The 24,437-nt window shown below is 58.5% G+C and overlaps 3 protein-coding genes across 5 annotated transcripts; all 3 read right to left on the bottom strand.

The window, feature by feature from the left end:
* Positions 1–1,220: 1,220 nt before the first annotated feature.
* Positions 1,221–2,661, bottom strand: APLNR (apelin receptor). Its single transcript, XM_042814342.1, has one exon. The coding sequence runs from the start codon at positions 2,595–2,597 to the stop codon at positions 1,485–1,487; it is 1,113 nt and encodes a 370-aa protein (XP_042670276.1). The 5' UTR covers positions 2,598–2,661; the 3' UTR covers positions 1,221–1,484.
* A 2,666-nt stretch (positions 2,662–5,327) lies between these two features.
* TNKS1BP1 (tankyrase 1 binding protein 1) lies at positions 5,328–15,277 on the bottom strand. Of its 3 annotated transcripts, none has more exons than XM_042814781.1 (12): positions 15,188–15,277; positions 14,517–14,648; positions 13,760–14,405; positions 12,939–13,011; positions 10,791–12,059; positions 8,280–10,330; positions 7,440–7,773; positions 7,081–7,213; positions 6,853–6,992; positions 6,498–6,664; positions 5,801–5,875; positions 5,328–5,667 (listed from the first exon to the last, which is right to left on the bottom strand). In XM_042814781.1, the coding sequence occupies exons 2-11, from the start codon at positions 14,599–14,601 to the stop codon at positions 5,818–5,820; spliced, it is 4,956 nt and encodes a 1,651-aa protein (XP_042670715.1). In that variant the 5' UTR covers positions 14,602–14,648; positions 15,188–15,277; the 3' UTR covers positions 5,328–5,667; positions 5,801–5,817. The 3 variants fall into 3 exon arrangements, with proteins under 3 accessions (XP_042670715.1, XP_042670717.1, XP_042670716.1); XM_042814783.1 differs by having other exon boundaries at positions 7,440–7,770; XM_042814782.1 differs by having other exon boundaries at positions 12,939–13,008.
* A 1,560-nt stretch (positions 15,278–16,837) lies between these two features.
* Positions 16,838–24,304, bottom strand: SSRP1 (structure specific recognition protein 1). Its single transcript, XM_042814981.1, has 16 exons — positions 24,014–24,304; positions 23,086–23,271; positions 22,692–22,797; positions 21,877–22,067; positions 21,571–21,801; positions 21,384–21,487; positions 21,129–21,257; positions 20,557–20,778; positions 20,274–20,346; positions 19,651–19,789; positions 19,475–19,520; positions 18,805–18,928; positions 18,109–18,279; positions 17,750–17,841; positions 17,399–17,582; positions 16,838–17,211 (listed from the first exon to the last, which is right to left on the bottom strand). Exons 1-16 carry the CDS (start codon positions 24,065–24,067, stop codon positions 17,143–17,145), a joined length of 2,121 nt encoding a protein of 706 aa, XP_042670915.1. The 5' UTR covers positions 24,068–24,304; the 3' UTR covers positions 16,838–17,142.
* Between the last annotated feature and the right edge of the window lie 133 nt (positions 24,305–24,437).

The following is a 24,437-nucleotide window of genomic DNA, read 5'->3' as shown; positions in this document are numbered from 1 at the left end:
GGATGGATGGATGGATGGATGGATGGATGGATGGATGGATGGATGGAGGATGGGGGGTTGAGGATTTGGATGGATGGATGGAGGGATGGATGGACGGAGGGAGGGAAGGAGGGAGGGATGGAAGAGTGAATGAGCAGGAACCGGGGATCTCTTTTTCTTGCTTTTTCCAAAAAAAGTGAGGCTGACAGAAATCTTGAATGTAAACACACTTCTCCCCCAAATTTTCCTTTGGGCTGTGGCCTCAGATGCTGCATTTCCACCACCCCAATTCCCCTGGCTTTAAGCCCAAGAGAGAAACCAAGGGGAAACCCCAATCAGCACCAGCCAGGGTTCAAAGAGCTGCCATAGACTGCCCTCTTGGCTTGCACCCACTTTGCACCCCCCTTTATCCAAACCACAGCTCCAAGGCCACCTCCTCTATTAACTTTGCTAAGACAAAGGGCCTTCCCCTAGGGGTGATATGCTTGGCTGGGCTGGAGCCCAAAATGATGCCGTGGCAATAGGAAGGTCAACACAAACCCCACAGCCCCACCGCCAAACAACGGGAAGCTCTACAAGGAACTCAGTAATGATCCTGCATCCTTTCCAAGTGGGAACAAAAGCTGAGGAGACAGGATAGTTAATCGTGAGTAAATGAAGGATGCAAATAGCAAATAGGGTGAAGATTTATTTAAAGCGAAGGCTCAGGAAGCGTCTGGGGCTGGAGATGGAAACGAGAGGACCATGTTTTGGTGGCTCATCAAAATCCCAGGCTATCGTGGGCCATTGTCCTGCCTGGCGCCAGGGGAGAGTGAGGAAGGACAGGGCTGCGGATAGGGAAGGTGCAGCCCCATGGCAGCCCCATCCCATGCTGAGCTGGAGGCAGTGGTGGCCGGGCTGGGGCAATGTCTCCCGGCTCTGTGAGCATTGCAGCCCTGGCATGAGTCACCCAGGGTGGATTTGGCCTCAGATAAAGGTAAAAACCTAAAAAAGGGATTTGGTAGGAAAGGACCTGATGCAATCAGGCTCTCAATCAGCTCCCACCCTGTGAGCAGGGTGATCTGAGGAGGTGGGGACTTCATCTGATGTTCCCTGGGTTCTGAGGTGCACAGAAATGCCTCTGTGTGCACACCCCCCCCAACCCTTCCGTGGACCAGAATAACCCCCACGCCTCTCCATCAACCCTTCCCCCCTCCCCCCCCCCCCCCCCCCCCCCCCCCAGGAATCACACACCCTACTCCTTTTTGTTTTTTGTAACCAAAATTCATTTATTTGTCACAAATCCCACAGCTTGGCCGTGCCCCTGCCCAAACCCCCCAGGGGACAAGGGGAGCCCACCCAGCCCGTGCCTCAATTTCCTCCCACACATCCCGCAAGCAGAGACAGGGCTCCCCAAAGCAAGCCAGGCTCTGGGGCACCAAGAGGAAGGGAAGGGGGGGGGCCCTAAGTATGCAGGGGCCGCCCCCAAGGAGACCAGCTCGGGGGGCTGCCAGGGAGGGGGGGGTTCAGGCACGGAAGAGCGTCTCCTGGGTGGCAGGGTCCAGCTTGCCCCCCATAGCCAGGGCCCCCTTGCCTCCAGGAGGGTGGCTGTGCCCCGAGGAGAAGCTGCCCGAGCGCTCGGCCCCGGGCCCGGGGGGATGGCAGCAGAGCAGCGCGGCACAGGCACGGCGGAAATGGGGGTCGAAGAAGGCGTAGAGGAAAGGGTTGAGGCAACTGTTGATGTAGGCGATGCCGGTGCAGTAGGGATGGAAATTGTTGAGGAAGGCGTGCAGGCCGCAGGACCAGGGCAGCACCTCCAGGTCCATCAGGACGTAGAGGGTCTTGACCAGGTGGAAGGGCAGCCAGCAGCCGCCGAATGCAGCCACCAGCACGGCGATGATGGTCAGCAGCCGCTTGCGCTTGCGGGGCCCCTCTGCCCGCTCGCGGCGAAAGTGGGTGGCCACGGTGCGGGCGATGAAGAAGTAGCAGGTCAGCATGACAGCGAAGGGGGCCACGAAGCCCAGCAGCGTGGAGGAGAGCCCCAGCCCCACCTCCCAGGCAGCCTCGGTCCCCGGCGCCGCCAGGCCCCCGTAGTCCATGTAGCAGGTGACCTTGGTGTCCCCCCCCAGCGCGGCCGCCTGCCGCAGCACCAGGGCCGGCAGGGCCAGCAGGGCTGCCAGCACCCACAGGGCCACGGTGGCCAGCAGCCCGCTCACCCTTGAGCGCAGCTTGGCCGTGGCCAGCGGCCGCACGATGGCCAGGTAGCGGTCGAAGCTGAGACCTGTCAGGCAGAAGACGCTGGCGTACATGTTGACGAAGACCAGGTAGCTGCTGACCTTGCAGGCAGCCGTGCCGAAGGGCCAGTGGTAGCCCAGCCAGGCGTAGGCGGCCCACAGCGGCAGCGTGACCACGAAGGTGAGGTCGGCGGCGGCCAGGTTGGCGATGAAGGTGTCAGCTGAGCGCCGCCGCTCCCGCCCGCCCTTGAAGATGGTCCAGAGCACCAGGCCGTTGCCCGCCGTGCCCAGCAGGAAGACCAGCAGGTAGATGGTAGGCAGCAGGGCCAGTGACAAGCCCCACTCCTCGTACTCGCAATCGGTCTCATTGTCCCCTTCGGTGTAGATGTATCCCGTCTCCTCCATGCCGCCAGCCGGGCTGGGTGCAGCTCAGCTCATCCCCAGGCTCACCGCCGACCTCCTCCGGCCCTCTGAGCCCAGCCCAGCGAATCCCACCACGTTACCTCCCCTTCCTCCCCGCCCTCCGCCCCCCCCCCTCCTCCTCCTCAGTAGGATGGACAGGATGGGGGAGCCCCGTGGGAAATTTCACAGCTCCCCCCCCCGCCTCCCATCTGGCTCTCACCCAGGTGTCAACACATCAGCCCAACAGATAACCCCGCTCCCCCCCGCGCAGGGGCTCGGTGCTGCAGCCCCACAGCCAGGCGTAGGTCTGCTGCCCTGCAGGGACCTGGAAATTGGATTTCACATTTGGCATTTTGCACTGGGGCTGCTGCACCTGGGATGGCTGCATTTTGCATTTGTGACTTTGCACTTGGGACCTGGCACTCGTTGCTTCGCACTCGGCATCTTGCATTTTGCATTTGAGGTTTGGCGTTTTGCAGTCATGCCTGGCACAGAGGGGATCCAAATTGCCAGGGCCACACGCTGAGCACAGTGTGTTTGGGAGCCTGTTGTGCGCTGACACCTTCCCCTGAGTGAACAAAGCTGGAAAGTCACCTCCAAAGAAAGAACCACGGGGAGGGAGCAAGAAGAAAGCACTGCCAGGCTGCAGGACAGCACTGTCCCACTGCGGCTTCACTCTCACGATCGCAGCTTTTGGTTGGGAAGCTGCTAAAGGGAAGCCAAGGTCTGTGGCTGATAAGCCTCCAGCCTCTGCTGGGCTGAGAGAAGCAAAAGGTTGGAGCTCAGAGCCTGAAAAACAGAGCCACGATGTGCCTTTTGCCCTTAGAACTGATGAATTAACACAGGGATCTGTGCAGCCAAAAGTAGAGGCAAATCCGTTGGACTGCTGAAACACAGGGCAGCCCTGAGTGCTCTCTGAAGTTAGGGAGGAAAGGACCAAAATCTGACTCAGCCCCACAAGAACAAATGGGGCATAATCAGGCTGGAGAGGAAGATAATGAATAATGAAATATTCCAATTACCTGGGACATAGTCAGCTTTGGAAGCCAAAGTTAACCCTGTGAGGTAGGCAGGTTGCAACACCGCTAAAGCCTGCGGTGCTCGGAGGAATTAGAGACAAAGATGTTAAAACTCAGTGCAGAAGTGTGATGGCTGCTGACTCAGATTAAAGTAATACGGTTTTTTTTGAAGAAGAAGAGACAGAACTGCTCAAAACCCAAAGGCAGATAAAGCTGTTAGTTAAGACAGACAATAAATTGAATAAAACAGGGAAACAAAAAGAAATGTTAATTAGACCCTTGGTATCGCCTGAAATTGCTACAAAGGGAGATGTTTCAGCGTGGGGAATGAGGATCACTATTAATAACGATCCCCGCTATTTTTGGCTCCTGTGGGTAGCGGGAAACAGGTAACCCTTTCCAGCCTGCTGACAGCAACGCGTGCCCCAAAAGCAGCTGGGGACGAGGGTGGGGGTGGGCGATGCCCCCACTGCACTCTGTGAGACAGCAGGAATGCAGCACACGGAGGCTCAGGGGGTCGCAGCAGCCACTGGATGCAGTCAGAGATAAGAGACTGAGATTCCTCTGTAGCTTCAGCGGGGGGGCAAAGCATCCACCGGCCCCACCACCCTGATAAGGCTCATCAGGAGATCTCAGATCAGCTAACGGCTCGGCGCCTTCCCAAGAGCACTGCGGGTACCCAGAGCCGTCCCTCTCACTGTGGTTGGGACACTGTCCCCGTCCAATGTGGGCCTTGCTTGTTCCAAAGCCCTGTGAATGCATGGCCGAAAGGACGCACTCTCACAGTGCCCAAAATCCCTGCGCCACAAGGGCAGAGCTTAACCACCTCAACGTGGGATTTGGTGACTTCCTCTCTAGTCAGCTGGAGTTACTCATATCCTACCAGGGAAGAAACAACTCCTTGGTTCCATCTTTCCATCTGTCTCCCCCTCTTTCCGCTTGGTTCGGCTCAGAATAAACAGCTTGGAGTTCCCATCACAGGGCCGGGAAAGGACTTGGGGCACAGCCAGGTGTTGAAGACATCTTGGGGAAGGACCGCAGGGGCAGCCAGCATTTGGTGGGTGATGCTGCCCGGATTGTGTCAGGAAGAAAGGAAAGAAAGCCCAGCCCTATGGCAGAACATGGAATCAGCCAGCTCAGCTCCCAGGTTGGGTGGAGTCTGGCACAGGCTCGCCTGGGGTTGCTCAGCTTGCCAGGAAGGTTTGGGGCCAGGAGCTGTCCCCACTCCTCCTCAGAGTAACCACAACACCCAGCACCAGCTCCCACAGCAGGGAGGCAGACATGGAAGAGGCAGAAGGGCCTTGGGGCACAGTTTGGAGAAAGGGCGAGCACAGGAGCCAGGGATGAGTGCATGCACATAACCAGCGGGGTGGGCGCTGCAACTGCTTTGCATGAGCACATCTACCTTGGCCCTGTGCACAGTCCCCGTGTGCAGGAATGCTTTTGCACTCCCACTGCATTTCTGTTATCCAGACAAGCAGCAGGGACATGGGGACAGTGAACAAAGCAAGGGTGGCACCATGCATCCCACAAGCACAATTGCAACCTACCTATATTCCAGCTGCGGACAGAGAGCAGAGAGCTCCTCCTGGTGGCAGTCCTTACACCAGGTTCCCCCAATGTTCCATGGGTACACCTCCTTTTGGAGGGGGGGGATGGGGAGGGGGGAGGGGGACTTAGAACCAAGGATCTTACAGAAGAACCAAGACCCCACCAAACCAACCAACAAAGTTTTATTGTCCTGTCAAGTGGCACCAAAATAATGACCTGCTGCTCTTTGTCTGGAGGGTGATAGGAGAGCAGGGGGAGGTCAGGGAAGGGAGGGGCCTTTGTGACCACCTCCAGCCCCCAGGGGACATGAGGAAGAGGGGGGACGACGAGGAAGAGGAATTCTGGGGAAATGGGAGTGGGGAGGGACAAGAGTGGGGTGGGAACCCTGCGAGCATCATACAAAGTGCATAGATGTGTGTGTGTGTCCTGCTAGAGGGAAGAGGGAGCCTGATCCTGGGGATGCCAGCCATCAGCCTCCTAGACATGTGGACAGGAGAGCGAGCCTGAAAGAGACATGGGGAAGGAGAAGGTATGGTGAGGGCCAGGGAGGAAGCATCAGCTCTAGGGGTGATCCAGAGCTGGAGGAACATCCCCTTGAGCCCTCATCCCAGCTGCAGCATAACTGCTGGCACTCACCCCATGAGATCAGCTCACTATTTCTTCTTTTTCAGCTTCAGCGCTTGCAGCCAGTGGGGTGGGGAGGCGTCTGACCTGCACAGATCCAAACAGGCGCTGACACCACAGTGCCAAAGCCCCCAGAAATACACCCATTGCCCCAAGGGCTTCTCCCAATGCTCTGGGGGCTCAGATCCGGATCAAGCCAAGATGATCCTCCTGGAGAGGGCTGCATTCCCCAGAGGGACCATGCAGCCCAAGAAAGGCAAGGAGAGTGCGAAGGGAACTGAGCTGCAGCTGAGTTAGCTGTGGCTTTAAGGGCTTCGGCCCAAGCACTGTTTAGGGTGGAGCAGCCCGGTTCTCCCAGGCAACAGGGCTTGGGAATGCTGGTCCCAGTAAGCCTCACTTCCAGCTCCCAGCTCCAGTCTCAAGGTCCAGCCCAGCCTCCGGCTAACTGCCAGCACCAGAAATACCAGCCTGGAGCACATGGTTCCTCAGAGCCAGCAGCTGCAGAACTTGAGCACAGCCCCCCGTACTTCCAACCATCCCACCAACATTGCATCGCTGTTCACAGTGCCTCTGAGACTTCAATTCTGCCCACTCCTTCACAACCCACAAGCACCCCAGTGTCCCCAGCACGTCCGTAGTCCTACACCAACACCCAACCTGGCATATCCACCCAGCATCATCACAACTGTTCCTTGAGCCCAGCACTCACCCTGAAGACTTCTCAGGCTTAGGGGGCAGCGCCAGGGGTTTCCCACTCAGGCCAGGGATCTTGCAGGACTTGGAGCGCTGCACATGGGGATCCTTTGTGGGGGTTGCCTTGCTGTCCACTGGCGATGCCCCTTCCTCAGCAGAGCGGTTTCGGCCCCTCAGCTTGGCCTGGGAGGTGAAGTCAGATGGGCACACAGTGCTCTCACCCCCAACCATCCTCAAATCCTTCCACTGCATCCTCTCCCTCCCTCTCCATGCTGCCTGCCTTGGACTGTCCTTCAACCTGCCTGTTCCTCCCCACCCTTTAGAAATCACGTCCCTTCCATCTGCTTGCCTGGGGTTCCAGTAGGCCCTACCTTGAGGGCAGATGTGGTAAGGCCAGGGAAGAGTGGCACCTTGACACCCTTGCCCGACGGGGACGCTCGCACCCGCCGACTCTTGGGTTCTTCTGCTGCCTCCTCATCGGAGGATGCTGCTGCACGGGCTGGACGAGGCTCTGTGGGGGACAGCATCACTATGAGACATCTCTAAGAGCACACCACCCCACCCCACTATCCTGTTGTCACTGTCCTGCAGGCTCTCACCTGTGGAATCCTGGAAGATCCAGCTGTCCCCCTCTGAAGTGGCCCCGGGGCGGAGAACAGGTGCCCGGTGCCTTCGTTTGCGGCCCAGGTTGGCCTTGCTGCGGTACATGGTACTGTCCAGAACCTCTGTGTCCTGCAAAGCCCAGGGGACAGCTCAGTGCCCAGCAGAGGGGAGTTTCAGGGTCCCCAATCCATCCACCCACTCATCCATTCCACTGTTTTCTATGGATCTCTCATGGTGGCTACCTTCCTGTAGAACAGGGTGGCCTTGCATCTGCAGCCTCTGTCTGCATTCCCCTGACCATTGGGCTCCCTCAGTACAGCAGGAGGAAGTCAGAAGCTCCATCCTCCCCACTCACCTCGAGAAAGGTGAAATCCTGACCAGAGAGGTCCAGAAGTCCCTCGGGCTGCGAGACACTCGCAGAGAGCCTCTTTTCCTCCCAGCTCACCGGTCTCTTCCCATCTGGGTGGTCCGAAGGGGTCTCTTCGGTCTCTGTTTCTGGGGTCTCACCAGCAGCCTCTGGTGGCAGAGGGGCAGCAGCCAGCTCAGGCAGGTCCTGCTGCTCCATGGGGTCTGTTCTCAGCAGTGGGTCAGCTGATTCGCCCCAGGGGGACTGAGCAGCTGCAGGCTCAGCCACAGCATCATCACTCAGTGGTGGGCTGGAGTCTGAGAGATGGATGTTTTCAGGGCTTCTGGTGGGGAAGACAAGAGGACAAAGTTTGTCCAGCCCCAAATCTCTCCTAATTTCCCTCTGACAGCCCTCAGGGGAAACTAAGGCACAGGGAAGGCCAAACACTGTTCCTGTGAATGTGGGTGAGTCAAAGACAGAACTCAGGTGTCTGGGACTCTCCCTCTCCACTGCGAAAGGCCAAGTGAGATCCACACTAAGGGGGTGGCAATTCTGGGAAATTCCCCTTAAGACTGGCAGGGAATCACCCACAACATATTAACCAGGCTGGGGCCTTCTTCAGGCCAGCAGGAGTTTTGCCTTTTTCCTCCTGGCATCCTTACATTCTGGCAGCTTGTGGGCATTTATCGTTTTGGAAATCCCCAGCTCAAGTATGGCTGAAATTAGAGCGTGGGGTTCCCCAGATCTCAGCAACATAAAGGCATGGAGCTCATTCTGCCAATTTCTCAGGAGGCCAAGGGAACACCAGCACCTCCCAGACTCTATCCCCACCAGCCATACCCTCCTTACCCATCTGCTGAACCGCCATCACCTCCCAGGCTCGGCTCCCCAGCACTGAAGTCCTGGCTCCTGGCAGCACAGCGGGCCCCAAAGGCACTGGCCCACTCTTGGTGCCTGGCCTCAGCCTCACGCAGCTTCTCGCTCCAGCCAGCTTCCTCCAGGTCCTGGCTCCAGCCTGGTTCCTCCACCTTGGCTTGCTGGGGCTGGGCAGAACTGCTCACAGGTGCCAGGCCCTCATCCCAGGCCATTTGGCCTGGTTCACCCTCATCAACTTTATCAGAAAAACCTGAGGTGCTGAAGGAGAGATCGCTGTGCCAGTCTGCCAGGGGCTGCAGGGGCTCCTGTGGGACCTCAGACCTCATTTTGTTTGCCCAGGACATCGGGCTGTCTGCTGACACTGCAGTGCTGGAGAGATCGGACCCTCGCTCTGTCCCAATGATACCAAACTGATTTTGGTGTTCAGCTCCTCCAAGGCGCAGCTCTTCAGCCCAGTCCCTGGTGTTGCTCTCCTGCTGGTCAGTGCTTCCCCAGCTGGACTTCTGGCCTGGGCAACTGGGGGCACACAAGCCAGGCAAGTCTTCTTTTCTGACGCCAAAAGCATTAGCCAGTTCGGTTTGGCCAATGCTGCATTCACCAGCCCAGCTCAGCCTGCTAGAACTAAATTCTCCCTTTCTGGTGTTCATAGAGTCGTAATCACTGGCCCAGACTGACCTGCTGGGGCCAAACTCCCTGTCCTGGCTCTCCATGTTCTTGGTGATGTATTCATCATCCCAGGCCGGTTTTTTGGATTTGAGCTCCCCGTCTTTGGTCTCCACATCCCTGGCGCTGTTCTCACTGGCTTCAGCTGGTCTGTTGGGGCTGAACTCCCTATCCTGGCTCTCCATGTCCCTGCTGCTGTACTCACTGTGCCAGGTGGGTCTGCTGGGATTGAACTCCCTGTCCTGGATCTCCGTGTCGCTGGTGCTGTATTCATTGGTGCAGGCTGGTCTGCTGGGGCTGAACTCTCTGTCCTGGCTCTCCATGTCCCTGCTGGTGTACTCACTGTGCCAGGTGGGTCTGCAGCTGGTGAACTCTCTGTCCTGGCTCTCCACATCACTGGTGCTGTGCTCTTCAGCACAGGCTGGCCTGCTGGGGCTAAACTCCCTGTCCTGGATCTCCATGTCCCTGCTGCTGTATTCGCTGGCCTCAGCCAATCTGCTGGGGCTGAATTCTCTGTCTTGGCTCTCCATGTCTTGGGTGCTGTATTCACCAGACCAGGCTGGTCTGCTGGGGCTGAACTCTCTGTCCTGGCTCTCCATGTCTCTGGTACTGTATTTGCCATCCCAAGCCGACCTGCTGGAGCAAAACTCTTTGTCCGGGGTCTCAGTTTCCCCTGTGCTGGATCTGCCAGCCCAGCCTAGAGTAAAATCCTTGTCCTTGGTCTCAGCATCCCTGCTACTGTATTTACTGGTCCAGTCCGAGGTGACCTCCCTGTCCTTGATGCCTGCATCACCAGTGCCATATTCACTAGACCACACAGGTGCAGCATCCCCACTGTGAGTCTCCAGGTCCCCAGAGCCGTACTTGCCAGCCCAGCCGGGCTGCCTGGAGCTCAGCTCCTTGTCCTGCTGCTGGCCATGTCCCACGCTGTAGGGACTGCTCCATTCAGCCTTCCCGGAGCTGACCTCCTCTCTATTGCCTGCACTGTCCAAGCCATACCCAGTGCCCCATGTGGGTTTGCTGAAGTCTTGATCCTGCAGGCAGCTTTCCCCCGGACCATGAGATTTGGGCCAGTCACTGCTGCCAAGCCTCGTATCCCCCATCAGCTCTGTCCCTTTGTAGTTGCTTCTCCAGTCCCTTTCAGCAGCAGCAAAGGCTCTATCCTGCTGGTTCATATCACTGATACTGCAGCTGTTGTTCCTGCTTGAGTTGGTCCTAAACTTTTGATCCTGCTCCATCTCATCAGGCCAGTCCCCCTGTCTGGCCACAGCCTTATGGCTCCAGTCAAAAGCACCGGCCTGCTGAGATCTCCCAATGCCAAATTCACTGCACAGGTCCTTCCGTGACCAGCCAAGCAAGCCCTGGAGAAAGAGAGTCAAAGAGGAGAAAGGGTTAGAGAAACACCGCAGAGGATAGTCTGAAAAGGACTGGGGAATATCCAAGGATAATCCTCTCCAAAGGGAAGTCAGGTCCCACTGCTCACCCCCCAGCCTCGTGAGCTGCCTGTACTCACAGCCACTGTGCCTGCCCAGGGTCCTTCTGACCCCGCAGCACTTTGAGCCCTCTCCAGCTCATCCCGCAGCTCCAGGTTGGCCAGCAGCCTCCGGAGGATGGCCGTGGTCCCCGACTCACCAGCCATGGTTCTCCAGTGCGCACACAGCTCCCCGCCCCACCCCAGTTCTCCCCGTAGGCACCGCACGCTCCTGCTCAGCCTCCACCCAACTCGTCAGACAGCTCTGCTGCAGCGAAAGGCGCGCAACCGCACCGCTGCACGCAACGTGCCGTTAACCCTTGGTGCCACGGAGCCTCGCGCTCCCTCACCTCCTGCTCCTCGGCCTTCAGAGGGTCACGTCCTGATGTGCGGGCCCTAGGTGATGCCAGCAGCTCGGTCAGCCAACGTGGGTCGGTGTGGGCATCAGGGCCCTTTGAGGAGCCTTCATCCTGGCCCGGCCCACCGAGGCCCTGCAGGCTTGCAGGAGAGTCGCCCGCTGGCTCCCAGGAGGCGTCAGCTTCAGTGGGGGCTGGATCTGATGGGGCAGCCTTGACAGGGGGCTCAGGCTCAGCTGGGTCCAAGGTAGGCTCCACTATGTGGAGCTCGGTGCTGTTCAGCTCTGCCTCTTCTCCCTCCTCCTCTTCCGAGCTCTCAGCCTCTTGCTGAGCCACAGGACCCCCCGGGCATGGAGCCCCCTCTGCTCCCCAGCTGATGGTCATTGCAGGGCCAGGCCCATCTGTGTTCCCGCTGTCCCCATGGGATCCAGTGGCTGCACCCTCCCTGTCTGACTCATCCTCTTCAGACAGCCCCGAGTCAGCTGCCTCCTGGATGGGGGACCTGGGTGGGGATGGCAGCCCCCTCACCCCCCGTGTGGGGAACGTCCACTCAAAGGACTGGGAAAGGCTCCAACTGGACTCGCCGCTCAGCAAGTGCTCTGCTGGCAGGTCTCCAGGCTGGGGCAGGGCACCCAGTGAACCCCCCAGCAACCCCATGCCCTGCCCTTCACTGGGAGGGGGCCGCAGCACCCCCTCTGATGAGCGTCGCAGCCCTGAGTCTCTGCTTGAGGGAGAAAGGCTGAAATCAGGACCTTCAGGAGTCCGAGAGGACACAGGGGAGTCATCGGGACCCCCAGGGGAGCCTGGAGGGCGAGAAGCTCTAGCAGGGAGCTCAGGGGGTGGGCTTGGGGGAGGTGAGGGCTCAGGCTCGGTGGCAGACTCAGGAGAGCCAGGGGGGCAGGTGGCTCTAGGGGGTAGCTGGGGTGTGCCCAATGTGGAGGGGCTGGCAGGAGTGGGGGATCCCTCGCTGGGGGTGTGTGGGGAGCCTGGGGAGCGGGAGGCACCAAGCCAAGGCTCAACCACAGATGAGGGAGCACCTGGAGCCTGGATGGAGGCGGCCAAGAGCTCCTCAGCCAGAGGCTGAGCTGGAGATTCAGGGGATTCAGGGGCCATGGTCGGGGATCCAGGGGCCAGCAGCTCTGGGGGGGCATCAGGGGAACCAGGGGCTGAGGCAGAAGGCTCAGCAGGCTGGAAAGGAGCTCCTGGAGGTGGGCAAGCAGGGGATCTTGGGGAGCCAGGAGGTCCAAGCTGGAGAGAGGAGAGCTGGAAAAAGAACAGGGAGGAAAGTCACGTCACTCAAGGTGAACCTCCCAGGCATCACCCAGCCACAGTTCTCAGCCCCTCTCTGCCAGCACAGCTCCAACATACGGTGACAATCATAGTCCCTAGCCCCATCTCCCCTAAGCCCTGTGGACAAGAGGTGCCCGCACATCCTGCCAGCACCAGAGCTGCTTCCTGTGTGACACAGCCTCGGCAGCTCCCAGAAGTTCCCATTCCAGATGCATGCCCTTAGGGGCAGGGCCAAGCAGTGCCCAGAGCCCTGCTCCTCTGCCTCAGCAGCCCTGTTGGTGCCCGCCAACCATCAACGTGCAGAGACAGATTTGGAGAGGAAGAACTGAAGCAAGAAGAAATAAAAATACCACCACCCTAATAATCTTCTCCGCATGGGCCTGGGCACCCTCAAGACATACCAGCATCACCCTGACAAGGGTGGGCCAAACCCTGACTAGAGCTGTTAAGGGTTAATTCTCCACAGCAGTCCTGCCACCTTTAGTGTCTCTGTCATCACTCCAGAGCATGGGGAGGGGGCATGGCAGGGAAGTGGAATGGGCCCGCCTACCACATACCTGCCCGTCACCAAATCTCAGCTGGTGACTCACGGCTTCTCCCTGTCCCCACCTCGGCACCAGAACTGAAACTCAGCTTCTTGTTCCAAGAGCCCAGCCCAGCACCTGGGCACCCAGTGAGGGAGATGGGGCTGCAGTGGAGTCACCCGCCTTCCCCAGAGCAGTTGGCACCCGAAGGAGAAAGGAGAGACACGCACCCCGCAGAGAGGGAGCCCCGGAGGAGACAGGAGAGCCCCGAAGGAGAGAGCCCAGGAGTGGAGCGGCCGCGACGCAGGAGGGTGCGGCGAGAACTCACGTCAGGGGGAGATGGTGGCCTCCGGAGTCCACAGGGGTCCCCGGCACAGCTCGGGCCGGCTGGGGAGGAGCTGCTGCCAGAGAAAAACAGGCAGGGGGTAAACATGGTGTGCGCCCCGTTCTTCCTCCCACAAGCATGCACCTCCCAACCCCAGACCATCCGGCTCTGGCCGCAGAAGGATTTGGACGAGGACCACAATCAGCCCTTAACTCTCTGTAAGGGGCACTCGAAACATGCCCTGAATTATCAGGTAGGTTAGGATTGCAAAGGCAAATCAGCTACAACCCCTTTTCTGGAAAGTTTTTCATCCTTTGGAGTGCAAGTTTCTCACACTCTGGTTTAAAATAGCCCCTGCCCCGCTCCCAGAGGTGCCCAGCTTTAGGGAGCACAGCCAAGTGCTGGCTTTCAACCAGCCCATCCTGCAGCCGGGAGTCCCACAGATCTGCAGCAGACTAGTAAAAACAAAATAGAGTGGGGAAAAGGGGGAACATTTCCCAGGGGCAGTAACCCCGTTATTCCGTGCTTGGGCAGTGGAGTGCTGTCTGGCAAGGTTCCAGCCCCAGACGGCTGCAAGCATGGAGGCAGTTCCTCAGCTGGGCCAGCCCATTCTTGTGGTTTTAATAAACCACCAGAGCTGTCGCGGGTGACCAAGCCTTCCCACGAAGGCAGCTCAAGGCACTGTTGGTTAGGAGGAACAGCAGCCTTGTGCTGGTGACCAGACCTCAGGTCCCCTCCAGCTCCATTAATTTCCATCCCTAGAACTGCCCACTAATGCCTTCCCCATGAGTCCCCATCCTTGGGATAGATCCTCTGCTCCTCACCTCGTCTCTACCATCGGGTATCTGTCACCCCCTGTCCCCAGCTCTCCCTCAGCCTGCTGGAGCAGTTGGCGGGCTTCACCAGGGGAGTCTCCATCTGCCTCCCCACTAGGGCGTCTCCGGAAGGCAGTGAAGGTCTTGGAGCCAAAGCGAGAGGAAGAATCGGGGCAAAAGGGAGAGAGGCGGGCCCGGTCAGGGCTCCCTGGACCCTCCTTGCTGTCCATTTTGGCCAGAATCTCCTCCACGGTGGTGCCTGGAAATCGCTCCATCTTGGTTGCCACAGGCACTGGCGTCACCTTAAAGGGAGCCGGACCTTTGCGGGACGGTGTCGATGGGGCCAGGGGCACCTCATCACTGGCAGTTGAACACGAGTCTTCAGGACTCAAAACTGGTGGGCATGGGAGGCCCTTCCCGTTAGGGGTCTCAGGTGACTTGATGGTGAAAGAGGGGCGTCTGAGGGCCACCCCAGAGCCGCCCCCACTGTATGGCTGGGGTCCTGCCAGGCGGTTTATCTTCTCTGCTGAGGGCAGCTCGGGACGAGAGTGTCGTGGTGCTGGTGGAGGGTGAGGCAGGCAGGGTTTGGCAGGCACGGCCGGCTTGGGCAGCACACGGGGCTTGGGCCGGACAGGAGGCTTGGGGCGAGGACTGCCTGTGGGAGAGAGATGAGGAGAAACACGGAGAGTTGGAGAAACGCAACAGCCCCTGGAGACGTTTCACTTTGGGGTAAAAACATACGTGAACAGGTCTGGGGAGTTCTCACCTTTCTCAGGGCTTCCAGCCACCAGTCCGGCCCCCCCAGAGGCACAGGGCAACGGAGGGTGCAGGGACTGGGGCTGGGAGGCCATGGTGAAGCTGGAGCTAATGCTCAGCAGATTCAGCGTGCACTCAGCCCCTGCGGAAGAGAGAGGGGAGAACTGTCACTGAAAAACATTAGTCCACCCTGTCCTCTGGGACCCACCGCCCCATTCACCCTCACGCCCCCAGTCTCTGCCGTAAATGCAGCATGCTGCATCGTGGTGCTGGCTTCCCACTCACTCATACCAACATTACACACCGTGCCAACCCACTATCTCACCGCCAAGCCTCCGTTTGGCCGCACCACCCTTTGTATACTGCCCCAGCCCGCCGGCAGCACCCGGCCACAGCACACACCATGCAGGTCCCTTGCACACCTCAGTAGACACGTGTATCCCAGCCCCATTTACCCGGGCTGGCTTCCGCATGCAGCGAGCCTCCCAAAAGGCCGTGCCAGACCCTCACCGACCCCGTGTCCAATACCTGAGCCGGCCCCCACCACCAGCTGCCCGTTGCCTCTCGGAAGTCCTCAACACACCACGTCAGCCCTCACCGTCCCAGTCTGCCAGCAGCAGCCCGCTCCCACGCCCCAATCCCCAGCCCCGTCGGGCCCTACAGGGTCATCTCCCCCCTCACCTGCCCCGCAGCCGCCTCATGGCCGGGACAGGGGGCTGGAGGGGCGCGGGCCGCGATCCCCAGGCCCGGTTTGGCGTGGCCGCACGGCTCCCGTGACTCACTGGCGCTGCGGGGACAGGAAAAACTCGCTCGTGCCTCCTCCTCCTCCTCCTCGCGGCCCTGCCCTGCCTTCCCCTCGCCTCCTCCCCGCTCCCTCCCTTCCCACTCGCGGCGCGGGGTCCCCCTTTCGTTTCCCCCACACCCCCCCCATTCGGCCCCCTCTCCCTCTGGACTCCCCGCCCCGGCCAAACAGCACCGGAGGGGGCACATCTGGAAGCCATCCCCCCCCACCCCCGCCCCTCCTCCCCCCGCCGAGGCTGTTTCCCAACCCCTTGGCAGCCCCGGGATGCTGACGAGGCCCCGCTCGGTGACGAGGCGAAGGGAAGCGGGGGGGTTGAGGGGGGGGGGAGTGGAACGGGGCTGGAAGGGGGAAGGGAGAGAGGGGTGCCCCCTCCCCCCTTCCATCCTCCGGGGCCTGCGCGCGTTGCCACGGTAACGCAGCCCCCGCTCGAGTGGCCGGGCGGGCCTAGGCGCGCTGCCATGGCAACGGAGCCCCCCGCTCGATTTACGAGGAGGGGCCGCAGGGAGGCCGAGGAGGCCGTTGTGCACTCCGCAGCCCAAGCTTCGGCCCCGGCGAGCAGGACGGCCTCGGCCGCCTCAAGGACCCCGAGCCCCACCGCTACCCGCGTGCTCGGAAAACCCCACCCACGCGCCCGGCGCCCCTCCCCCCCGGCTCCGGTACCGTACCCCGCGGAGCGCTCCCGCCGTGACCCCGCGCCCTACCCGCGCTCACCCGCCGCCGCTGCCGCTGCATATTCATGAGCGCTGGCCTCGCCCCCCTCCCCACCGACCGCGCCCCCCACGGGCCGCGCCCACCCCACGTGGCCGAGCCACCGCCTCCTCCGACCAGCGAGAGCGGCGAACTAGAGCGGCGCCGCGTGGCACCTCCACCTACCATCGAGCTGCGGGCCGCTCGGGCCCCACGTGCGCCACTGTGAGGTTGCTAGAGGGGACCCCCGGCCTGTGGCGCCCCCGGGGTGCGGCGGCCCCACAAACCCGCGCTGACCTACGTGTGGCCCTACGCTCTGGAGCGAGCAGCCAGGCCTCGCCCCTCGCCCCTCTCCCCTTCCCCTGCGGCGATTGACTCGCAGCCAGGCCGCCGTGCCGGGGTCAAGCGGGAACGCTGATGGAATGGGGATTGGGGCCGCCTGCCCCCCCCCACCTGACACCCCCAGCCACGGTGCAACACTCCAGGGAGCAGAGAACATCCGCACGGCATCAGGATCGACCGCCGGGCCTCCATTAGGAGGCTGATGGAGCTGTAACAGGATTAGGGAGCCCGCAGGAGGGGCTCGGGCTGCTAATGGATGGGCTGCGAGTGAGCTCAGCCCCTGGCTGTGGTTCAAGGAGGCCGAGGCGATGCCGGGAGAAAGGCAATGCTGGGAGGAAGGCATCCCAGCACCCCGTGTGCCTCGGGGGAAGGGGAGCCCAGCCCACCCCCTGCCTCCGCACCCACACTCACTCCCGCCGCGGGTGTTTTTTATTCAATCCGAGTTGCCATGTGAACGGACCCAAAATACAAAAAGAAAAAAAGAGACCAAAACAAACCCGAGTATTTAAAAAAAATAAATTGATGAGAAACAGGGCAGAGGTGGGACTGAGGCTCCTCCTGGGCCTCCCCTCCACAGGGCCTCGCTCTGTAGCCAGGCATTGAGGGGAAGGGCTCAGGCAGTGAGTCTGGGCACCCTCCTGCCCCACTCCAGTGCCTCCCCTCACCTGGCAGCAGGGGTAGGAGGAAGGGCGGCCAAGCAGGTTCGGAGCCAGCCAGAGCCCAAGAGCCAGGCCCCCTCCTGCGGGCCGGCCCACCCAGTCCTCACGCTGATCTGGGAACCAGCCTGGAGCCAGCGGGGACAGCACTAATCCGAGCCAGACGCAGAATCCTCTGAGCTTTGGGCCGGGCTGGCGCCTCTCTCATCATCTGAGTCCTGTGGGAAGAAACAGGAAGTCAGGACAGTAGAAGCAGAGCAGCTCATCTCCACCTACTCCCGTACCTATAGCAAAGACTAAACTCAGTCCTCCACTACAAGACTGGATGTGCATACTATCAAGAGGAGCACATGCCTGTAGGGATGAGGTAAATGAGTGAAGCCCACCACCAAACAGCCCTACTACCTCCTTCTTGCTCTCTGCAGAGGAGCTCTCATCGCTGGAGACAAATTCCTTGCTCTTGAAGCTCTCGCTCATATTCTTGGCAGAGGACTTGGTGGAGGACGAAGACTTGGAGGCAGCACCCTTCTTCTCCATTTTCCCTTTCATCTGTTTCTCCTGCTTCTTCTTCTTCTTTTTAGACCTCTCCCTATGCATGTGTTGGGAGGGTGGAGGAGACAGAAGCATTACCTTGCTGACAGTGCACTGGTCCCATCTCACAACCCCCCAGCCCTGGAGAGGCCCAGCCACCACAACAGCTAAGGACAGATTCCAGTGAAGCCATGCCACGTCCCCTTGTCCGCTTAGCACACTCACATCTTGGAGCTCTCTGACTTGTTGCCCACGCTGTACTCTTTCATGGCCTTCTCATAATCCCTCTTGGCATCTTCTGCCTTGCGATCCCATTCCTGCAGCAAAAGCAGGTTAGTGGCGCTTTGTTCCCGCACCATCCGCCAGCAAGAGCCTCTGCACCACCTGAGTCCAACACTATCTCCACCCATGTCCCTGACCACCTGGAGACCATGCTCACACAACAGCTCACCAGCTCAGAGGTGACAGCTCCCCACTGCCAACCTCCTTTCCTGATCTGTTAATGGAGCAGCAAGATCCAAGCAAGAGCTTCCCAGGCCTCCTGACATCCACCTTCCCTTACTAAATCTGGCTTAGCAACCCACCTCTTTCTTCTCCTTAGACATGGCTTTCCAGAGCTCCCCAGCCTTCTTGGACAGGTCTGTGATGCTGATACCAGGATGGTCTGACTTGATCTTCTCTCGGTTGGCATTCAGCCAAAGCATGTAAGCCGACATGGGTCTCTTGGGAGCATTGGGGTCTTTGCCTTTCTTGCTCTAGAAAGCAGGGAACGGAAAGAACCAAAACTTGAAATACCCCACACACTGAAGACTTAGGGTTACCCCAAGATGATGCCTCCTGCATCCCATCAGTAATTATTCAGCTACTTAATCAGGGAGATGGGTCGTCAGCTCACACACACAAAAAAGTGAAAGCACCCACAGAGTAGGCGGAGAGGACGTGGAGGACCTGTGGGGGGCAAGTCCTCCAACAATCAGAAGGTACTGCCAGGCTCAGACACCACTATATCCTTTGGAAGAGTTTCAATCTAGACTCATTTGCAGGATGAAGAAAAGCCTGCAGGAAGCAGAAGAGCCAGGCTTGGACAACCCAAACTGGGCAAAGCACTGTGAAGTGGTAGGATCGGATCAGACCACAGCAGAAGGCTAATGGGAAGCAGCTCAGCTGATATGCTGTGACCTGGATCTCCTGTGGTGTTGCTCCAAACAAGGGAAAAGCAATCCATATTCCAAGGGCAGTGAGCCCTGATCTCCACAACTCTACCAGCAGCAACTTCTTACCTCCACCTGCTTCTTGCGGGGCTTGCGGTCTTTGACTATCTTGGCCTTCTTGGCTGGCTTCTTCTCACCTCGGTCACTGTCACCGTCCCCACTGGAGGAGCTGGCCGAGGCATTGCTGTCAAACCTGTGTGAAGTGACCTGGTTTCAGGGAAAGCTCAAGATCTCTACTCCAGCAAGATGAAGCAGGAGGTGAGGGAGTTGTGGCAGTGACAAGCACATAGCAGGACTTGCCCCTGAACTCTCCCATCCTCCAGCAACCTGCAGTTCGGAGACTTCCTGAGCTGAATCCGCTCTGTTCGCGCTTAACAGCCCTCAGGGGACTCTCCTTCCACGAACATGGCTGATCGTTTTGAGTTCCCGTAAACTTTAGGCATTTGCAACGCCTCACTGCTGAACTGCACCAAGATCCACCCCTCCTCTTGTGCTGAACCTGACTCCCATCAGCACACATGATGCCCCTGAGCACTTGTTCAGACTGCAGTTCTCATCAAGAGAACTCGAGAGACAGACCAGAAGTGCACCCACTTACAAGGGCATTCACAACGATACTGTCTGCATCAGATGTACTCCCCAGCATTCTCACAGCCTCATCCCACCCCACACAGTGCCCACACATGGCATCTTCCAAAAGCTGCCCATAGTTAAGAGTCCGGTCCCAGCCCCTACTCACTCTTCAGCCACATCATCATCCTCTTCCCCGGGGTTGAATGACTCATCTGCAAGGACAGAGTGTGAGGTGAAGATGGACAACCAAGGAACGCAGCAGGATTCAACCCAAGGAAGTAGCCTGAGCATACCAGGCAGCCCCTCAGGCAGTGGGGGCTCAGATGCAGCCCCAGCACGAACCTGTCTCCTCTCCAGACCCATCACTGCTATCATTGGCGTTCTCCTCCCGGATCTTGCCCTCCTCCTTCATCCTCTCCAGGTAGGCGTCGTGCTGGTCCTCATCAGAGTCAGCATATTCATCGTAGCTCTGCTTCATACCCTGCAGGAGGGACAGAGTAAGAGCTGCTCTCCATGCTCCCCACATCTGCATACAGTCCATTCTCTAGAAACTACATGCATGCATGGCCAGCCTGGGAAACACACAGTGTCCCATCTGTCTCCCTGTCTCCTCATCAGGGATGCAGAGAGAGGGGCAGGAAAGGTTCCCCAAAGATGTTACTTGAGTTAGGTGGGGGCCCCTCTTGCAAATCATGCTGCAATTACTGGGTTTAGTCAGAGACCAACACAGCCATGCAGAGGAAACCTGCACCAGGAGGAGGAAGAAGAGAAAGAGGAAGGGGTATCGCACGGACCTTTTTCCTCTACAAGGGTAAGGAAAGAAAAGAAAGGTGAAAAAAAAATAAAAGGAAAAAAAGCAGCAAAATTTTGGAGAGAAGAAAAAAGGTCCCAGTCATCTCCCCACCCCAGCCTGCAGGCCAGTAATTCCAGCAGGGCGCAGAGAACCAGCCCTGTGCAGCAGATACCTCCTTGAGGCCTCGGTTCTTGATGTTCAGCTTCTTGGCATTGACAAAATCAAAGAGCTTCCCGTACTCCTCCCTGCAGGAGAGATGGGGTGGTCAGGGACAGGTGGGATCCAGCTCGCTGGCACCCACTGTGCATTCTCAACACAGCGAGCAGAACGATCACCTTGTTACATCAGTAAAGATCCACCGTGTGTGACCAACACAGAGGACACAGGGGCAATGGAGCTGCATTGCAGGACAGAGAACAGCCCAACGTTACAGTAAGAGCTCACTCTGTGCCCACCTCTCTATACTGCTGAAGGTGTACTGTGTGCCCTGCTTGGTCTCGATCTCAAAGTCGAAGGAGCGGGTGGTGGTGGTCCCACGGGCAAAGTTGACGAAGGAGATCTCATCAAAGCGGATGTGCACTGGCGGCTTGTGAACATAGATGAAACCACGCTCCAGTGGGTAGAGAAGTCCTGAGCTGGCCTTGTAGGAGCAGGTGATGCACTGGGCTCCAGAGTGTCTGTGAGGGCAAACACTGCTATGTTACACCAGTGGGGAGCAAACACCCCTCCCTCTGCACATCCCCACTGAGATAGCAACTTAGATAAGTCCACCAACTGCTCCTGCTTGCATGGGGTAAAATTCTTGCAAAACCCCCTCACCCTGACTATAGAAAAAGAGATGTTGGTCCTGCTATCTGAGTCAAGAGGGGATCTCAAGCAGCTGGCCTGAGACCACAAAAACAAGAAGAATCTCCTGTCCTAGGGACAACAAGGTTCACTTTACCTCTCCCCATACCTCCACGCACACCCTTAGTGTAGGAAGGTCCCACACTTCCTCACCCAGCCAGAAGCAACAACAATGCCTCACCCCTGGAAGTTGCCAGGCACAGTGATCTTGCGGTTCACCAGTGCCTTCATAACTCGGCTGACCATCTCATAGAGGGAGCCTGACATGTTCTTAGTGAGCCGCCCCTCAAAGCGTTTCTCCACCTCTTCCCTGCGTGGCAGAAATAGAGGATAATGACAAGAACAAGGACCAAAGAGATTCAATACATGCACTAGCTCTCCCCGCAACACCCAGGTCCAGGGAAGGAGTCAAGGAAGTTGGCTGGCGAGAACTCACTCATTCATGTTGAGGGTCAGTGAGATGTCTTCATCCTTGGAGAAAAGCAGGATAAGGAAGTGGTAGCGGGTCTGGCCCTGCTTTATCGGTGGATCCAGGCTAATCTGAAAACAGAAGAGGAGGTGAGGACCCAAAATCCTTTGAAACAATTTCCTGAGAAAGGGAGAACAACTCCACCCCTCCTCACCACAAAGAACATCTGCCGTTGGTCCTTGTGTGGGAGCAGGAAGAGGCGCAGCACGGTAGTATAGGGGATTTTGTAGTCAAAGGTTTTGCCATGGAGGTGCAGGAAGGTGGGGTAGATGCGGATGTCGTATCGCCCACGAGGCGTCAAACACTGCAGCTCCCGGAAGATGCAGATGGCATCACCAGTTGCCTGGATCACATCCGCCTTGGAGAGGACATTCTGAGCAAAGGCCTACAAGGAGAGGGAGTTGTGGTCAAGCACTCGGTGAGGGCACCCAACTAGTGTGCCTCACTGTGCCTCACTCACCTCCACAGGGTCAACACCATCCTCCTGGGTAGGGGGCACGTAGAAGCGAACCTCCATGAGTGAGACCTCAGCGTCATCATTCTGGTGGAACTCCAGCGTCACTTCATTCTTGCCTGTCGTGCACTGGGAGACATTGCTGAGGGGGATCTCAAACACCGGCTGCTCCCCGATGTCAAAGGAGAGAAGCTGCCCTACAGCAGGTGGAAGGGATAAGAACCTAAGGTCCACCCTGCTGCGCAGACCCACGGTGAGTTCCATCCTAGATCCACGCTCCAGCAGCATCATCGCTCTTCTCTCAAAACCCAGAAATGCCTCCCCTCTCCCTCCCTTCCCATGTTCTCCACACAAATCTCTAGGCTTTCTCCTCTCAGCTATAGTTCCAGAGAATTATATTGATCAAAAACAAAAAGGCTGTTTATTCCACTCTTCCTCCTCTCTCAGACCAGGGAGGAACATCCACCAGCTCTTCTGGCTCCCTGAGGAATTTGGAAGGCTCTATTAGATGCTCACACCTCCCATGCAGACTTCTCTTTTACGTTGAACATTTTCTGCCTACCCGCTGAACATGCTGTGCTGCCCGCAAGTATCTCCTGCTTTCCTAGGATGACCAACATCCGTGTTGTATCAGCACTAAAAACGGGGCAGTTTCCCAGAGGAGCATCTAAAGCTGTCAACAGCTGGGTGCTGGTGGGATAACGACACTGACCCAGCCATCAGATTCCCACCCAGCCCCACCACCTTGGCCTACACGCAGCACAGATTCCCTTGCCCAAGCAGCAGCACCACTGGCCTGTTCCTATCTTACCACAACTCACCTCCGAACCTCACTGTGCCCCAGTTCCAACCCTTCACACACAGGTCCTTCTCGGCCAGCTCCAGACGATAGTGTGCCTTGAAGAAATCTGAGAGCTTATCAAACTCCTGCGACGAGGTGGGAAGGAACAGGGAAACAGAGAATGCTCATCAGAAACTGCCATGTACACATCAGCATGGCACAGAGCCCGTAACTGGGACATTGCCCGCAGTACATGATGAGAATAACAGACAACAGCTGCTGTTAAAGGCAAGGAGATCAGCTTTGTGAGATCTGGCAGATCCTGCAGGCAGCGTGGCCTGATACAGGACAAGCAAAGAGATTGTAGCACAAGCTAGCTGAAAAAAGGATGGTCAACATGGCTCAGGCAACAGTCAGAGATGGCACGGACTCACCGATTCCCGGAAACCATCGTATTTGTAGACATGGCCATTCTTGGTGAGAAGCTTGAGGCCGTGACCGAGTGCCACACGCCGCCACACACCCTCTGCCAACTCTGAGGCCTGGATGTTGTCCACCTTCCCCGTCTTGCTGTTCTTGAAGATGACGCCCTGGCGGCTCAGCCGCAGCCGGCCATCATTCTGGTGGGAGGTAGGTGTGAGGTACAGGCAGCTCACCCCACGCACATAGAGGGGAGCAGGCCAAGGTGGGGAACTTCCACACAGCACAGACAGCTGCTAAGCTCTCCCAGGGGACACGAAGTGAACTCCCCAACCACCCAACAGTTTCTGTTCTCCATGCACTCCTTATCACCCTCTGCTGGGATTCAGGCAGCCAGGTTGCTAGCAGCCTCGGTACCAGAGCTCCATCAGGCATTTAGGAACAATCTCCCAAATGCCACAGGGTGACCCAGAAATCCTCAACATCACTGCAGCAGGACACTGCCCACCCCCAAGCACCGGAACAGGCTGATTTACAGCACCCAGCTGCCCAGCAGTAGCTACTGCATAAAAGAGTGAACGCTTGCAGCTGGCATTCCTTCCCCTGGACACGTTCCCAACCACAACCTCGCTAGCTCCGCAACAGGCTGCTACTAAAAGCCCCTGTTGATGCTCCAAAATGCTTCAGCTCTGGAAACAAGGCGCCTCAGCTCCCATTTCCAGTTGAGCTCAGCAAAACATGCTCTGCCAGGACGAGGCAGTGGAAGAGCTGCAGGGATGGGGGGGCATACTGCAGCACCCCTGGGCGTACAGCTGAGACCAGGCCTCAGAGCCGCACAGCACCATGTGCCTCCAGCCCATGAGATGGGGGTGAGCACTTCTGGCATCGGGCAGCACCCCAGATAGCTGCCCCCAGCACTGAGCTGCCCCTGGTGCTGCTCACCATGGATCCCTTCACCTCCTGGTAGATCTCGTTGAACTCCAGTGTGTCAGCCATGACGAAGGGGGCCGGGCTCGCAGGCAGGCAGGAGGAGGCCGGAGTTCAGCTCCCCACCGAGGCCGGCATGCCCTGCTGCCACCGAGCAGCGAGGTGCTGGGGGGCAGGGAGAAGGGGGAACGAGAGTGAGCACGGGGAGGTGAACCCCCCCCTGAGGAACGTGATCCCACAAGAACACGTCCCCCCATCAGGCCTCTCCCGGGGCTCCCCGGGGTCGCCGCTTCCCGGGCTGCCACGTCCCGGTGGGAAGGGGTACAACGAGGCCCTGGCAGCCCCCCACAGTCTCCACCACCCCTCTCCCTAGGCCCCACGCCCCCATCCGTCACCCCCACGCTCCCACCAGCTACCCCCAACCCCCACATCACCCCCC

Source organism: Centrocercus urophasianus, unplaced genomic scaffold (genome assembly GCF_019232065.1).
Source record: "Centrocercus urophasianus isolate 14NV4802_14NV808 unplaced genomic scaffold, USGS_Curo_1.0 seq_14, whole genome shotgun sequence".
Taxonomy (NCBI): domain Eukaryota; kingdom Metazoa; phylum Chordata; class Aves; order Galliformes; family Phasianidae; genus Centrocercus; species Centrocercus urophasianus.
This window is presented reverse-complemented; position numbering and strand designations above follow the sequence as displayed.